At 44.0% G+C, this 15,315-nt stretch overlaps 6 protein-coding genes across 6 annotated transcripts; 3 read left to right on the top strand and 3 right to left on the bottom strand.

Annotated features, from left to right (window-relative positions):
• Positions 1-593: 593 nt before the first annotated feature.
• O0I10_003305 (uncharacterized protein) lies at positions 594-2,682 on the top strand (the record flags this gene model as incomplete). The annotated part of the gene is made up of 9 exons (XM_058483376.1): positions 594-656; positions 801-842; positions 904-997; positions 1,085-1,233; positions 1,286-1,421; positions 1,485-1,880; positions 1,945-2,346; positions 2,415-2,472; positions 2,547-2,682. The coding sequence occupies 9 exons, from the start codon at positions 594-596 to the stop codon at positions 2,680-2,682; spliced, it is 1,476 nt and encodes a 491-aa protein (XP_058345995.1).
• Positions 2,683-2,775: 93 nt separating this feature from the next.
• O0I10_003304 (uncharacterized protein) lies at positions 2,776-3,006 on the bottom strand (the record flags this gene model as incomplete). Its single annotated transcript, XM_058483375.1, has 1 exon — positions 2,776-3,006. One exon carries the CDS (start codon positions 3,004-3,006, stop codon positions 2,776-2,778), a length of 231 nt encoding a protein of 76 aa, XP_058345994.1.
• Positions 3,007-5,863: 2,857 nt separating this feature from the next.
• Positions 5,864-7,871, top strand: O0I10_003303 (uncharacterized protein; the record flags this gene model as incomplete). Its single annotated transcript, XM_058483374.1, has 2 exons — positions 5,864-6,321; positions 6,383-7,871. 2 exons carry the CDS (start codon positions 5,864-5,866, stop codon positions 7,869-7,871), a joined length of 1,947 nt encoding a protein of 648 aa, XP_058345993.1.
• Positions 7,872-8,984: 1,113 nt separating this feature from the next.
• On the top strand, positions 8,985-9,754 carry O0I10_003302 (uncharacterized protein; the record flags this gene model as incomplete). The annotated part of the gene is made up of 4 exons (XM_058483373.1): positions 8,985-9,174; positions 9,239-9,378; positions 9,439-9,477; positions 9,545-9,754. 4 exons carry the CDS (start codon positions 8,985-8,987, stop codon positions 9,752-9,754), a joined length of 579 nt encoding a protein of 192 aa, XP_058345992.1.
• Positions 9,755-12,192: 2,438 nt separating this feature from the next.
• On the bottom strand, positions 12,193-13,772 carry O0I10_003301 (translation elongation factor EF-1 alpha; the record flags this gene model as incomplete). The annotated part of the gene is made up of 3 exons (XM_058483372.1): positions 12,193-12,425; positions 12,565-13,654; positions 13,719-13,772. The coding sequence occupies 3 exons, from the start codon at positions 13,770-13,772 to the stop codon at positions 12,193-12,195; spliced, it is 1,377 nt and encodes a 458-aa protein (XP_058345991.1).
• Positions 13,773-14,827: 1,055 nt separating this feature from the next.
• On the bottom strand, positions 14,828-15,187 carry O0I10_003300 (uncharacterized protein; the record flags this gene model as incomplete). Its single annotated transcript, XM_058483371.1, has 1 exon — positions 14,828-15,187. One exon carries the CDS (start codon positions 15,185-15,187, stop codon positions 14,828-14,830), a length of 360 nt encoding a protein of 119 aa, XP_058345990.1.
• Between the last annotated feature and the right edge of the window lie 128 nt (positions 15,188-15,315).

Below are 15,315 nucleotides of genomic sequence, written 5' to 3'. Positions count from 1 at the left end.
GTCAACCAGAATGTTCAACGCAAGAAGATAGGTAATTGCTGATGAATGTTGCTATAGAAAGTCATCGAAATAAAGCGGGATGGATCATGCAAGATGCTGTAAAGGGAAAGCAAAAGGTGCGTCCCATTGGATCAAGTCAAGAAAAGAGGACATCGCAAAGTTTTTCCATGTCTTTGGGCAACAATGAATGGACCTCTCGGCATGGAGCTTGATGTTGTACAAAGATACTTCTTGTCAGCGAGAGTTGACGGAAAGACCGGAAGGAGAAACCACTAGAAGATTGGCCAATGTCAGCACTGCTGTGATTAGAAAAAAGCCAACATCGTTTACCATACTTACAGCTTACAGCTTTTCATTCATGGACATGCATGCCTCCCAATAATGTGGATTCTGCAAGACCTCGGGATGATTTCACGTATCTATACAATGCCCATTGTGTTACAATAACCGGAGGCTATCCACAAGCGATAAGGTGAAAAGTAACCAATTTCGGCAAATCTAGGGACTTGTTCCACAAAGGGTTCCATCCGCGCTATTTCTTCCCCACGCACTCACTCACACAGGTTCCTTGCCCTTCTTCTTTTCAATATACCATGGAACCAGAAAAGAAATTGCCCGCCAAACAACTCTTCCTTGTATGCGCAGTACGATTTGCAGTAAGTGGGGTTCCATAATGGAGAGGATCAGTGGGATCGAGAAGGTGTACATTGCTGTCAAACGGGAATGGGCAACAACTCCCTCAACGATCGTCCTCCATTCTTCAATACACCGCGTGATTCACTCAATGGCCCTTTGTTTAGGAACCTGTAAGCTTCTCAATCCATGTACCGTTTATCTACTTTGTAAGTTTTGTCGTCGTGCACTCTTATTGCTATCCTTTCACTCATGCATTATGTCATGTAGATGGTGCGTGATTTCCACTTGGGCAAAGAGTCTGATATTGGATACTATGTGAGTCTCATCACGACAGCGTTTGCCATTTCACAAGTCATATCTGGTAAGGGATCGTTTATTCGAAAGGGACACATGACGTTGTTGTTGTTGATCTGGTGATTGATGGATATGCATGTGTGTTGTTATGTAGCCATGCCGCTGGGGATGATCTCGGACAGGGTGGGACGAAGACCAATGGTATTATGTGGTTTGGCCGTGGGCATTATCAGCATCCTATTCTTTGGGTTATCCAAGACTTATACATGGGCGTTGATGACCAAGATTTTGTCCGGGTTACTGGTACGTGAGTTATGCAATTGGATCCTTTTGAATACTCATAGCGTGTTGCCAGGACAACAACATTGCCATCATCAAGAGTATGGTATCAGAGATCAGTGCTGGATATTCAGAGACCCAACGTGCTCGTGCATTCTCCTTGCTACAAGTTGTATTTGGATTGGGAAGCATTGTTGGTGCATTCTTGGGTGGTAAGGGATCACATGGCTAAAGGGTAAAAGGGCCAATGCTAATTACATGCTTTTTTGGATTAGGTTACCTATCAGAGCCTGTGCAAAAGTATCCCAGCCTCTTCAACAATGCTGGCCAGTTGACCGATTTTTTGAACGAATACCCTTACTTTTTACCCTGTTTTGCCGCTGCATTGATTGATACCGTGTGCTGGATCGCCGGCTTCTTATTCTTGGAGGAAACACTTGTCAAAAAAGAGGCATCCGACAATGAAACGACTCGCCAAGAACAAGAGAATGCACCTTTGTTGAATGATGTTGATGGCGAATCATACAGCACATTCAGTGGACAAGAGCAGCAACAGCAACAACAGCAAGAAGTGAAGCCGAAGAGACCATTCAGCGATGTGTTGACACCCGCAGTTATCACCATTTGTGCCATCTATGCCATGACTGCATATCAAAACGTCTTTTATGATGGTAAGTGATCTTTGTAAATGCGTGCTATCATGTACCGGAAGCTGATAAAAGGATTGATTGATAGAGTTATTACCTACATGGTCAGCTACAGAAAGGGATACAGGTGGTCTTGGCCTCAATTCAAGTGAAATTGGCACCGTGCTCTCTATTGGAGGATTCGTGACACTCTTTGTGCAATTCTTTTTATACCATCGGTTGACTGAGCGCTTGGGCACAATTCGTCTTTTCCGCACGGCACTTCTTTTGAGCATCTTTGTGTATGCGGTACAAGGATGTGTGCGATATTTGGCTGATATCCCTGATTTGCACGGCAATTCAACCAAGACATGGCTCTTTGCTGGTCTCATGACTGAAATGGCGCTCAAGACGATTTGCCAAACGATTGCCATGACTGGATCCATTATCCTCATCAACAATGCTGCCAAAAGACAGGACTCTTTGGCTACCATCAATGCTCTCTCACAATGTAAGTTGAATGAATCAAGATGGACGAATGAATTGAGACTCACCATGTGGTTTTGTTGCACAAATTAGGTTGCTCAAGCGCAATGCGTGCCTTGGGACCAGCAACATGCGGCTTTATTTGGTCAACGTAAAGTGTCATCATTCACCTACACCACGTGTCTCATTGTGAATCTGACAATGAATGTGATTTTACCTTTGTAGGACTATTGCTGCGGTATGGCTTCCTTTCACTGTGCGAGCACATCTCACTTGGATCATCTTGGCATGTATTGCCGTCACGACATTCTTATTCAGCGTAAAGCTCAAGCCCGAATACTATGTATCCAAGGCACGTTGAACACGTACGTATAGAGAGAGGGATGTAATTTATTCTTGTAAATTTGATTGTGGATACGAGTACAATAAATTAGGAAAATGAAAAAGTCAATGGTTACGTCTTGGGATTTTGAGGAGGAGCTTGCACTTGTGTCGAGGACATCATCACTGGCTGCGGATAGTAGACCATGATCATTGGAGTGGAAGGAACGGCAGCATAGTAACATCCATATTGTGGTTGCATGGGCGGCGCTTCTTGTTTAGGTGGATTCGGTTCCGGAGGTGGCGTTGGCGCCGACTTGAATGTACGAATGCCAAATGGATCGGTGAAGAGATGATGTGTCATTGTTAATTGGATGATGAAGAACAACAATTCGACCCATTGACCTTCGACATACACCACTTTTATATGCGTCCTGATTCCGCGGGTGGTGCCAGCTTTGTTTATGTCATCGACAAGGTGTATCATGGAGGATGAAGAGTGTGATCAGCCAAGGAGGACCAATCGATGATGAAGGCTGGGGCGATAGACCGATGAACATCACTTGAAGGAAGCCATCAATCACGATCACAAGGCTGTGTAACGTGCTGTGGATACGTTTCATGGTCGTATTGTGGTTCCGTTTCACACGATTCCAACTTGATTCGACAAAAGGCGCCACCATTTGATCATTGATGTGGTTTGCGCAGCAAATTGTGGTGCCCTTCCCAACATCACGTACACCGTCAATGGCGTCTTTTCCTAAAAAGAATATTCTCACCTTCGACTATACGCTCTTTCTCAATTCATGTTGTATACATCACTCTTGCCTTCAATTTATCGATAACGCTCTACTACCAGTGACGCTATAGAAACGAAATAAAATCAGGGACATTGGTACCAAAGTGCTCTTCTTGTGTTGGATAAAAAGGAGGTGGCCGTATCAGCGTGATGATGATGGTATGCGTTTAAGCCTTTATCACAATACCTGAGTTGATTTTCTCAGGTTTTTGTCAAAACGAGTATTATACAAGGTTGAGACAACAGCTTTTTCTCCTCATTTGTCAATTGATAAGTGGTGACAATCCCCTATGCATAGTGTAGCTGAAGGAAAGAAGAGCACAGAAGAAAAGGATAGTAGTATTGTAAGAAAGTTTAGAGCATCCAAGTCAAATGGCAGGTCCATGCATCTGTAGGGGGTGGGAACGTTCACCTGCTACGGGAGACTGATAGAGACTAACGCTTGGGATGGGTGGCAAGAGTTTACATACAAGGTTAAGCCTGTGCTCCCCTAGTTGTCAAAAGCCTTGTGTCACCGTATCACTCAGGCACTGAGCGCTCAATGCACATCGCTATTTCAATTGTTCCCTCCCCACGAATAGTGCCTTATTTGACATCCGATTTGACAAGTTGATTCGAGGCACTTGGAGATGCTTGCTATAACAGGCTCCCTGCTCCCTCCCTATTCGCTCTCTCTTAACCATCATGCAAAAATCCCCCCATCCTCTAACACCCATTTGCCACTGGTGGCAAAAAAAAGGGTGAGGATCACTGCTAAGATCGATCAATGCGTTTGTTATGCACACAAATCGACATCTTTTTATCAAGCAAAGTAAAGCATGATGCGCTTGCTCTTTTTTTTTATCATTGAGCATGATCTATAATCCTTGAACAATGACATTTGGGTTATAAACTTTAACAAAATTCTGTAGAGCGGTCCAAGTGAATAGCACGACCGCTCTTGTTGCATATAAGAAAAAAGGAGCCGGTTGAGAAACGACAACACAGGGGGTTATCTGAGTTGCCCTTTGCTCTCTTCTCTTCGGAAGTATTTGATCGCGAGAATACTTGAAGAAGGGGTGGATGTTACCAAAGGGGCAAGAGCCGCCACCCATTTGAAGCTGGTCTGCTGTCCAAATGTTTGTCAACAAAGCATGGCAAGAATGAAGGTGGTTATGGTGTTTGTTTATTGTTCATAGTATAACCTTGCATCATCCGCATATGATACATGTACATCCTCTACTGCATGATGCGCAGCAGCCTTTAGATACGCCCATCATTGAACATTCGATCAAAATGCGAATGGATGTATCAATCCGAGCTGCATCCGGAAGAAGGAGTCGGCTCTAGACAAAGTCCACATCATCTGAGAAGAGAATTACTATACCAAAGTTGCCATAGCCTGGGCCAGAAACAGGTTTTCAACAAGTCTTTGCATCAACTGACGCTTTGTGCAAGGAGCATTCAGCTCTGCGTTTGACGCTGGACACACTCAGCATACAGGGGGATGAGGATGGGGATCCTTTAGGGATGCTCTTGTCACACACAAGTCATGCATCCACAGCCCGCTATTGTATCACACATACACACATACACACACGCCTACGCCAATTGCCTTTGTATCCATTCATATTGTAAGGAATCGCTTGATGCGCAACATTGATGGGTGAACCTTGGATCTATGTGGGTGTAAGCCACAAAACATACATGCACACAAGACGCATTTTGCTATGTCCAAACATAAAAGAGAGTAGCTTATTAAAGAAGACCTCATGTGTGTGGCAGTGGCAACATAAAGTTTAACTTGGGTCCATTATACCTCTTTTTTTTCGTTTATCTCTTCTTACACGCATCAAACGATCATGTGCATATGTATGCAAACGAATGCACAACCACAGAAAGTGGTACTTTGATCATGCTGACAAACGTATCTTGGTATCGTGACGCTCGATGACTTGACATGATGCATCCATTATCAACCGTAAACTCACAAACCAAAGAAACCATCCTCCTTACGCATGCGTAAAGTTCAATTACTTGACCTCTTTTTCTAAGTTCTGATTTGTGCATGCGTTCTCGACCTTTATCTTAACGCTCGTACATGGCTGCTGATCGATCGTTTTACATAAACAAATCAGCAACTGACTACTAGCATCGATCACATTATCATCTTTTGATGGTGGTATCGATATCCATATGAGCACATTTGCCACTTTATTGCCGAAGGTAGCTTTATGGAAGAGGGGTTACAACAAGGAGATACTATTTGGGGTTTGATAAAGATATCAAACATAGGCTGCAAGCGAGCAATCGAGGAGGCATAGCGGGATGGCACCTTGCACATTAGGGGAGTGAAATGTGCTACCGCATTATAAAAACTCAACCTTTCCGAATCACAGAATCTGCCCACATCTCTTCTCTTTTTCTTTTACACACATACAGCATGAACACACAGGTGGTGTATGCATTAATCACTTTTATGATTGCATTGGTTCTCTATCGGCCATTTGCCACGCGCTTGGATCATGTGCGATACACTATCTTTTGCTTGCTTGCTTTCGTTGCACCCATGTCCTCACAGCTTTTCTATACGCCATCTTTCTACGGGACTGACATAAGCAACCTCCACAACAATCACACCATCGACCGGCTTTCTTTGATGGGCGCCCTCGGCTCAACACAATACCAACACCATGAATCACAACACCTATTTCAAAACGAGCTTCTTCAAGATAACATCATCCTCGCTTTGCTCACAGGGACAACAATAACAATTTGCGGAATCCTTTCTCGCTGGGACTTCCCCATTCTGTATGTCAAGCCTGAAGCCCACTACATGGTTGACATTGTTTATCGTCACGTGCCTTCGATCTGCTTAGTGATTGCTGCTTTCATTCATCGGTATGAGCATATACATTTTGCATTCACTACCATTTCTTTATATTGAACCTGCTTATTATAGCAACAATCAAGGGTACCAAGAAGTGAATGATAGCATGCAACATCAAGTTGCTTGTTTCCTTGCACCGTTGCTAGCTGGTGTTTGGTACTTTGCTGGCACCTACCTTTTTCGGCGATGGCACATCACCATGGCAGCATCCTTCATTCCCGCTACGATTTGGGCACTTTCCAAGAACCCAAATACCCAATCAATTTTTTCTCAATGGTCATTTTATGACTGGTTTGCATGCACATTGATGATCACAAGTGCAACGCTGATGCTTGATTACTTTGACGCGATCCTCAACACGTATCCCTACCTTGTCACCAACTCAGCCAAGCAACGTGAAGCTATCCAAGATCCTGCACGTGCACCCTATTGGCTTGCACTAGGCGAGCTCATGCTGTGCCTTTCTTCTGAACGTGAGCTTAATCCACTTCCCATACGTGACATGCAAGAAGCTATCATGAAATTAGGCCACTCGGGTCGTTCTTGGAAAACAATGTCGATCCTTTTCCCAAGCAATCTTCGACAAGAAATGTGCATGTTGTATGCATGGTTTCGCTTATGCGATGACCTCGTGGATGACGCTGACGAATACAAAGAAGGCCGATTTGCATTGAATTTGATCCGTACTTTTTTGGATGAGGCATTCAATGGTCCTGATGACGACTTGAAAACTTGCACTAGCGAAGCTGGAAGATTGGCTATGCAAGATCCAAGCTTACCATTCCTTGATTGGGATTACCTGGATAATCATCTCACTTCGGATCGCCTTGCTGTTTTTCGTTGCTTTGCTCGTCAAGCTTTCATGTTGTGTCCCAAGGCTGCTAATGCACTTACCGATGCTTGGGCAATTGATCTCAAGAAAAAACCGCTCAAGACTGAAGAAAGCGTCAAAAATTATGCAAGCTTGATTTCGGGGCGATTTGCTGAGTTGTGTACCTGCGTTATCATGTACAAGACAGGTCATGGCAATTGGAATGGCGATGACTTTGAAGCACGCGATTCAACTGTGTTACATCGTGCTCGTGCTACTGGTCAATGTTTACAATTGGTCAACATTGCACGTGATATCGTGGCTGACAGCCATGAGGGCCGATGCTATGTACCATTGAAATTTATGCACGATCAATCAATCTATACAACTCTCAAAACACGTCGTCCCGATGTCGTTGGCTCAAAAGTGCTCAAGGGCTATGCACTCAACATTCTTGGCCTTGCCGATAGCTTGGTGCCCCAAGGCCATCTTGGTATAAATGGTCTTCCTTTTGAAGTACGTGATGGTGTAAGAGCCGCTTTTGAGATTTATCTTGCCATTGGACCTGCATTACGTGAGGCGGAAAACTTTCCCATTCGTGCCAAGGTTCCAAAGTCTCGACAAAAGATGATTGCCTTCAGCTGCATCTATGGCTTGTATGGTTTGCGGCAAAAGTCAATGGGCGCCATTCGTAGCCTTGTCCACCCACTTGGTCTCAGCTACTACCAAAAGCCAAATCCCTCTTTTTGAGTCTTTTCATTCTTCATTCGTAATAGCCACATCATCTCTTCTCATGTAATCATTTATCCCATTCTAGTCAATGTTGCTTTTGTGTATATCTTTTTTTTAATGTATAAAGCTTAGTCTATCACCAAATTTACGTCGTCTTTATCACTGGGGAGCTGGTGGGGATTGTGTGGGGAAAACGGATATGTTGGGTTGATTGTCGGGGACAATCAAACAATGCTCCACAATCATCAGCTGATGATGGCTATCATGTAAAGGACCTTTTGTTCTGCCTTAATCATTCCTATTTACATCCGGCATCCAATCAAAGTTAAAACGATGGACCTGTTTGAGCAGCGTGTGGCACATGTAGATCATTTTGCATCATAGTAAATCGGCCCTTCAGTCTTCTTCTTGCTTCACAAACCAAAAAGCTTTAAACTTTCTTTGCCATTGAGCACGAGCTGCACAAATGATATGTGCTACCATGCTGCTTCAGATGTTTCAGGTCATGCCTTGTTTTTGTTTGCTCATGCCTTTATATTTACGATGGCTTTTCTACAAGAGCGAAACGTGAAAACAACCACCCATAGATGTTCGTGAGCAAGGAGTGGGTGTGGTGTTTTGCAAAGATCACGCTGTTGCCATTACCTTGTCCCGCACCAGTCAAAATCCAGCAGCGGAGGAACCAAGAGGTGCTTGGGTGTCCATGGAAACACAAGCCCTTATTAGGGTACACACCCCGCTTTCATTGCTCAAAGGAGGCATAATGAAAAAATAACGAGACACCACCACGTCTCCAACTTTATGAATGCAATTAGATAACGATGAACATAAAGAAGATGTAAAGAGAAGTATGCAAGATGCATTTGTTTGTATGTGTATGCCATTTGCGTGTGAGCATATACAATGGTCTCATTTGCTTATTTACACGTGCGCTCTTATTTTCGTTCGCTCACATACGCTTTTGCAAAGAAGTTATTTTTATCAGCCGCAGGACCATACATAGCAATCTACGGCTGTCAAATCATCAATCACCACCGAAATAACTGCTATATAAACAAATAAACCTATTTGCAGAGGGGGACTCCTTTCTCGCATCTCTCTTTCCATTTCTCTCCCTTTCTCTACATACCCATGCGCTCATCGTTTATCGTCTCCGCCTTTGCAATTCTCTTTGCATTTTGCGTTGCTGGATCGATTGCTCAAGAAGGCAACCCTGATTCTCACTACTTTAATGTCACCAAGCCTACACCCAATTCGCCCTATGTAGCTGGTCAAAAGTTGCCTCTTGTATACCGTGTCTCGAGCGATAGCAACTCCAACAGTGAGTAGTCGACCTTAATGGAAGAATTCATCGTTAACAATGATGATTTGCTACTACCTTGTAGTTCTTCAATTGTCCATTACTTTGGAAGACCCTCGTAACGCCACCAACAGCGCTGTGCTTGTGGAAAGCGCTGACATTTCGCAAGGCTTCAGCAACAAGGTGGATCAAGATGGTGCCACTGTCTATGAGCACCAGGCCAACGTAAGCTACTTTTCTTTTTCAATCTCATGTGTGTCTTTTTGCTTACACAAAGTGATGTAGTACGACATTCCAACCACCACCATTCCTGGGTCGTACAATGTGAGTCTTCTAGGAGAGAGCAAATGGGTGCAAAAAACCTCTTTTACTAACATGTAGCAATAATTAGGTCGTCTATACCAACCATGCCACCGCTCATAATGTCAGCATCCCAATCAGCATTTCGGCTGCACCTGCCTCATCGAGTGCTGCTCCAAGTGCCAGCTCGACTGAGTCTGGCAAAAAGAGCATGTGGGATACCAGTGCGTCCACCAAGGCCGCCGCTGCCCCTGCATGGGCTATCCTTTTGCTTTCTCCTTTGGCTGCAATCGTCTTGTAAAGAAACATGCATCCTCTCTTTCTCAATACTCTTTCATATTCCTTTGCACATTACTTTCTTTGTCTTACCTGTACTCACTAGATGATAATAAAACTTGCACCACATCTGTAATATGCATGTGCAAAACGATCATTATACATTTTGCCTCGCTGTAAATCTGTATCCTTGTTTGATTGATTGTATGCGTCTAGAGCGGTCGACTGCCTTAGTTTTCGGTTGCTGCACCCCCTTGTTTTGACCCATTTGAATCTTGCAGAACACCCTCTGATAAACATTTTTACCGTAAAATGGCTGCTGTTTGCTGCCTCATTTCTACATACACCATCAGGTGAGAAAATCTACCACAATATGCATCCCGTAGCCTCCTTGAATCTATACCTCCTTTTTTGGGTTGAGTTGGTCGTTTGCATTTCTTGTCAACGTCTTGCTGCCGATCATTTTATGTATATAGAGCCCACGGATGATCAATCAAATGCGTTTGGTTGAGTCCTATTCATGTGGGATGATTTGTAAAATAGGATCATGTACGCGTGGCAGCATGTAAGCTTGTCGTCTACATGACAGAAATTTGTATCAGAAAGCATAGCGGAAGTATCTGGATGCACCTGCATACTGGTGCGGCAACATCAAGCACACTTGCTATTCGGCATCATAGGTGGTCTAGGCATGCATGTTCACCCCCATTTACATAAATCACAATGCTTTTAAAATTGGTAATCATAACGCGCGTCATTCGATGGTGGCTATGTAGCTTCCTCTTTATGACATTTACACCATATCATCATTAATAGAAGAAAGCATATGCATCGACCCACCAATGCAATCGAAAATGATGATCCTGTCACGAAAATTGATGCCATATGGCTGCATGAACGAGCTTGTGCAACGAGATAACTCTTATCAATATATGTTATCTGGACCTTTAATGAATAGCATGATCGCTTATAGTATTAGGTATTATGTGGGGTGGTGCAACTACAAGAGGGCGGTTGGCATGGGCAGCATGGTGGACGTCTGAGACCAAAATCGGCATGAGTTCGCGATACACGAGTCTTGCATTTGTTCCACACTTCAACCACCTTTTGTCACATTCAATTCTACTACGCCTTCACATCGGGACCAATGGAAGCTTGAAAACAACATACATGGCAACCCATACATCGCTTGTAAGCACAAGAGGTTTATCTCCAACGGATCGGCGTCAACTGATTTTGCACATTCGACTTGCCAGCATGAGTGCAACCGATCTCGATACATAGTTGTCAGCGTTGCACCTCCTTCGACCTCCTGCTCTCTCGTCGACTACAAGCTCCCACACCAAACGCACATAGAGCAAGGCTTGCTGTCACAAAGGTGATCCCGCAACTCTTTTGTCAAGAGGTACGTGTCAATGGGTATGCTGTGATATGATATCGCATAATCTAGAACGCTCATGCATTTGATCCTTGTAGTTCTTGGTTGCTGCTTATTCTTGTATTCATTGTTCTCTTGGTGGCATTTGATTGTATCCCCTTTGCTGAATTCTTTGTGGTATGTATGATTATCGTTATTCATGATTGGTATAATGACATGTGTTTGGATAGTGATCCACAGCAGTATGACGAGAAGTTTCTTTGTCAGTACAAAAGTAGGCCGTCTTCATATTCAATCAAGCAGCAGCATAGGTGATGGCGTTGTCGCATTTTCAGAAAGCACAGCATATCAACATCGTCCTCAAGATATCGACAATCACAACGAAGGCATGACGTTGGATACTACCAGAACAATTTCGCAAAGAGGATATGGCATGAGAGGTGCTCAAGTGTGCTCGTCGCAAGCTGAAGCTGAAAAGGAGGATTGCATATGTACGGATTGGTGTGGAGCCTGTCGATGGCCCAACAAACAACATCAACAACAACTAGATGGCGTTAACAGCTGAAAAGGACTTGCATTTATATATTTGCCTGCGCACAAGGAAATGGAGATATGGGGGAGCTGTTCGAACAATGAAACTGATTCAGCATTTATATCCATCTCAATTCCCTCCTATGTCGTATCCTGCAGAACACACCAATAAGGCTTTGAGGAAGAGGAACACCGATCCATGTTGATAAGTGATCGTCATCATTGCTCTGTCGACAAGTATACGTTCTCAACAAGGCACGGGTTTGCCACCATGGCGGATCATGATGTTTCAATGCAAAGAGGATCAGCATTCACGAACCTTGAAAAGTGCCTGTTGCTCCACCATAACTCCGCAACTCGGTTTACCATTGATAGCCTTATCATACCATAGCAACCATCATGGCAACCACCTTAATCCATATTGCTTTGCAAAATAAAGATGAATACAACCGAATCAAGAATATCACACATATGCTGTATTAATCCCGTTTTATTATCATTATACAAAAAGACTCAATGGCCTTTTTAAAAAGTACGAATCATGATGGATGCACTTATTTCTTGCCAGCCTTTTGGGCAGCCTTGGTAACCTTGCCAGCCTTATCAACCTTCTCAACGGCCTTGATGACACCGACAGCGACGGTTTGACGCATATCACGGACGGCGAAACGACCAAGAGGAGGATATTCAGTGTAAGCTTCAACGCACATGGGCTTGGAAGGAACCATCTTGACGATAGCAGAGTCACCACTCTTAACAAACTTGGGTGAATCCTCGAGTTTCTTACCTGTTTTGAATGAAATGGAGAGTGTTTGGATTAGCAAATGATGAAAAAAGTAATCGAGAATGATCAAGGAAGAGGATTTGAAGCAAAATCAAGAGATTAAGCCCCAATACCCATATCCCAAATCAAAAGATTTACTTACCAGAACGACGATCGATCTTTTCAAGGAGCTCAGAGAACTTGCATGCAATGTGAGCAGTGTGGCAATCCAAGACAGGGGAGTAACCAGCACCAATTTGACCAGGGTGGTTCAAGACGATAACTTGAGCGGTGAAGGAAGCGGATTCCTTGGCGGGATCGTTCTTGGAATCAGAGCAGACGTTACCACGGCGGATATCCTTGACGGAAACGTTCTTGACGTTGAAGCCAACGTTGTCACCGGGAACACCTTCAGCAAGTTGCTCGTGGTGCATTTCAACGGACTTGACTTCAGTGGTGACGTTGGCGGGAGCGAAGGTGACAACCATACCAGGCTTGATGACACCAGTCTCAACACGACCAACAGGGACTGTACCAATACCACCGATCTTGTAAACATCTTGAAGGGGAAGACGAAGGGGCTTGTCGGAAGGACGAACAGGGGGATCAATGTTGTCAATGGCTTCAAGAAGGGTCTTGCCGGTCTTGGCACCAGCCTTAGTCTCCTTGTTCCATCCCTTGAACCAAGGCATGTTGGTGGACTCCTCCAACATGTTGTCACCATTCCAGCCAGAGATAGGAACGAAAGGAACGGACTTGGGGTTGAAACCAATCTTCTTGATGAAGGTGGAAACTTCCTTGACAATCTCGTTGTAACGGGCCTCAGAGTACTTGGTAGAGTCCATCTTGTTGATAGCAACGATCAATTGGCGGACACCAAGGGTGAAAGCAAGCAAAGCGTGTTCACGGGTTTGACCATCCTTGGAGATACCAGCTTCGAATTCACCAGTACCAGCAGCAATAATCAAGATACCACAGTCAGCTTGGGAAGTACCAGTAATCATGTTCTTGATGAAATCACGATGGCCAGGGGCATCAATGACGGTAACGTGGTACTTGGGAGTCTCGAACTTCCAGAGAGCGATATCGATGGTGATACCACGCTCACGTTCAGCCTTAAGCTTGTCCAAAACCCAGGCGTACTTGAAAGAACCCTTACCGAGTTCGGCGGCTTCCTTCTCGAACTTCTCAATGGTACGCTTGTCAATACCACCGCACTTGTAGATCAAGTGACCAGTAGTGGTGGACTTGCCCTGCAATCACAAAAGAGTCAATTTCCTGCAAACATGGCTTCCCATTGTTCAATTGAGTACTTACGGAATCGACGTGACCAATAACGACGACGTTAACGTGAGTCTTCTCCTTACCCATGGTAGCTACAAAGAGATGGATTAGATGGATGAATGAATGGATGGATGGATGTGGATGTTTTACAATGACAACTTACATGTTCTTTATGTGAAAAAAGGGAGCGAGCACTTGGACGCATCCTCTTCGATCCCTTTTCTCTCTCACTCGAATCGCTCTTCCAAATTTTTGCAAGCCATCATTGGTCCAATCCATGTGCGGAATCCCAAATCGTCTTAGCAGGTGATCGATCCATCATCACTGTAACTGTTTTTCCAAGAGCATCCTTATCGTCGCCGCCACCACCCATACCATCTTTTATCATCATACATACACTGTTAATTTATTGACAACATAGTCATGCTTCATTGTAAAATAAAAAGTAGACCCAATACTAATGAGATGCATAAAAACAATGACTACCACCACGTGGGTAATGTAATAAAGGGACAAAGACATATCATTTTCTTGTACATTGAAAGAGGAAATGAGAATGGCCTCGGTAAGGTTATTGCTATAGCCGTCATTGTATTAAGCTACATACGGGGAGCAGAGGAATTTACCGAGTGGGTTGCAAAAAGGACACGTTGCCCACCCATTGCCGAGCTCTCCCAAAGGAAAGCTCAAGACAATGTGCAGCAAAAAGGCTGCTCAACAACATGCTTCCTGCAATCCGTTCTTCTTACTGACATGTGAATAGCAACGCAAATGGATGTTATGGGCTGACTTCTTTATAAAAGATAGCATCACCCTCGCGCACTAAAACCTGACAGTGTAAAAAGTGTAAGAAAACAAACCCAATACCACTTGGACACCTCTTTTATAGACAAATCAAGAGTAACACAGAAAAAATTTTGACTTTTCTGATGGCATGGGCACTTCCCCTTGGCTGCTGTGTTTTCCAAGAGGTCAATGTTGGTGATGTAGACTTGTTTGTGTAACGCAATGCGGAACAAGAAAGAACGAAATGAAACACGAGTTTTGGTATATTCGATTTGACAATACAAGAAGGGATCCATCATGGAAGGGTAACAAAGAAAGGTAACATGGTGGAGGGATATGTATAATGCGGGTTGATTCTAATATCGGTGAACGTGTGGCGTGCTATCCATCTTTTGGTATTCATGTTGACTGGTTGGCACGATTTCAGAGATTGGATGTGGTTGATAAGGTCGTGCACCCGTAAGTTGCTCGGTAAGGAATCGATGTTTTTCGTTTTCGGCTGCTAGTCGTTTCCTCATGCTTTGGATGCTCTTGACCACGTACCAGATCAAGAGTGAAAAAATGAGTAGGCCAAGCACGACAATGATGATAAAGTGGCTGTGACGCTCGAGCCAACCTTTTTCCTCTTCTTGGTGCTCATTGTCACCTTGTTTAAATCCAGTATCATCGGCTAATACGACCGCCATAAATAGGATCCACAACAACAATACAAACATGTTGCTTCTATTGCTGAACACAAACAAGTCGAGAAATTAAGGAATCGTATGAGCGTGTATAAAAAGATGGGTTTATGCAAATAAAAGTGAAAGAAAGGAAGGGGAGTATGACAGAAATGACGTTTTGT

The sequence above is a fragment of the Lichtheimia ornata genome (assembly GCF_029851405.1).
Source record: "Lichtheimia ornata isolate CBS 291.66 chromosome Unknown scaffold00010, whole genome shotgun sequence".
Classification (NCBI taxonomy): domain Eukaryota; kingdom Fungi; phylum Mucoromycota; class Mucoromycetes; order Mucorales; family Lichtheimiaceae; genus Lichtheimia; species Lichtheimia ornata.
Note: the sequence above shows the minus strand (reverse complement) of the source record. Positions and strands in the feature narration are given on the sequence as shown.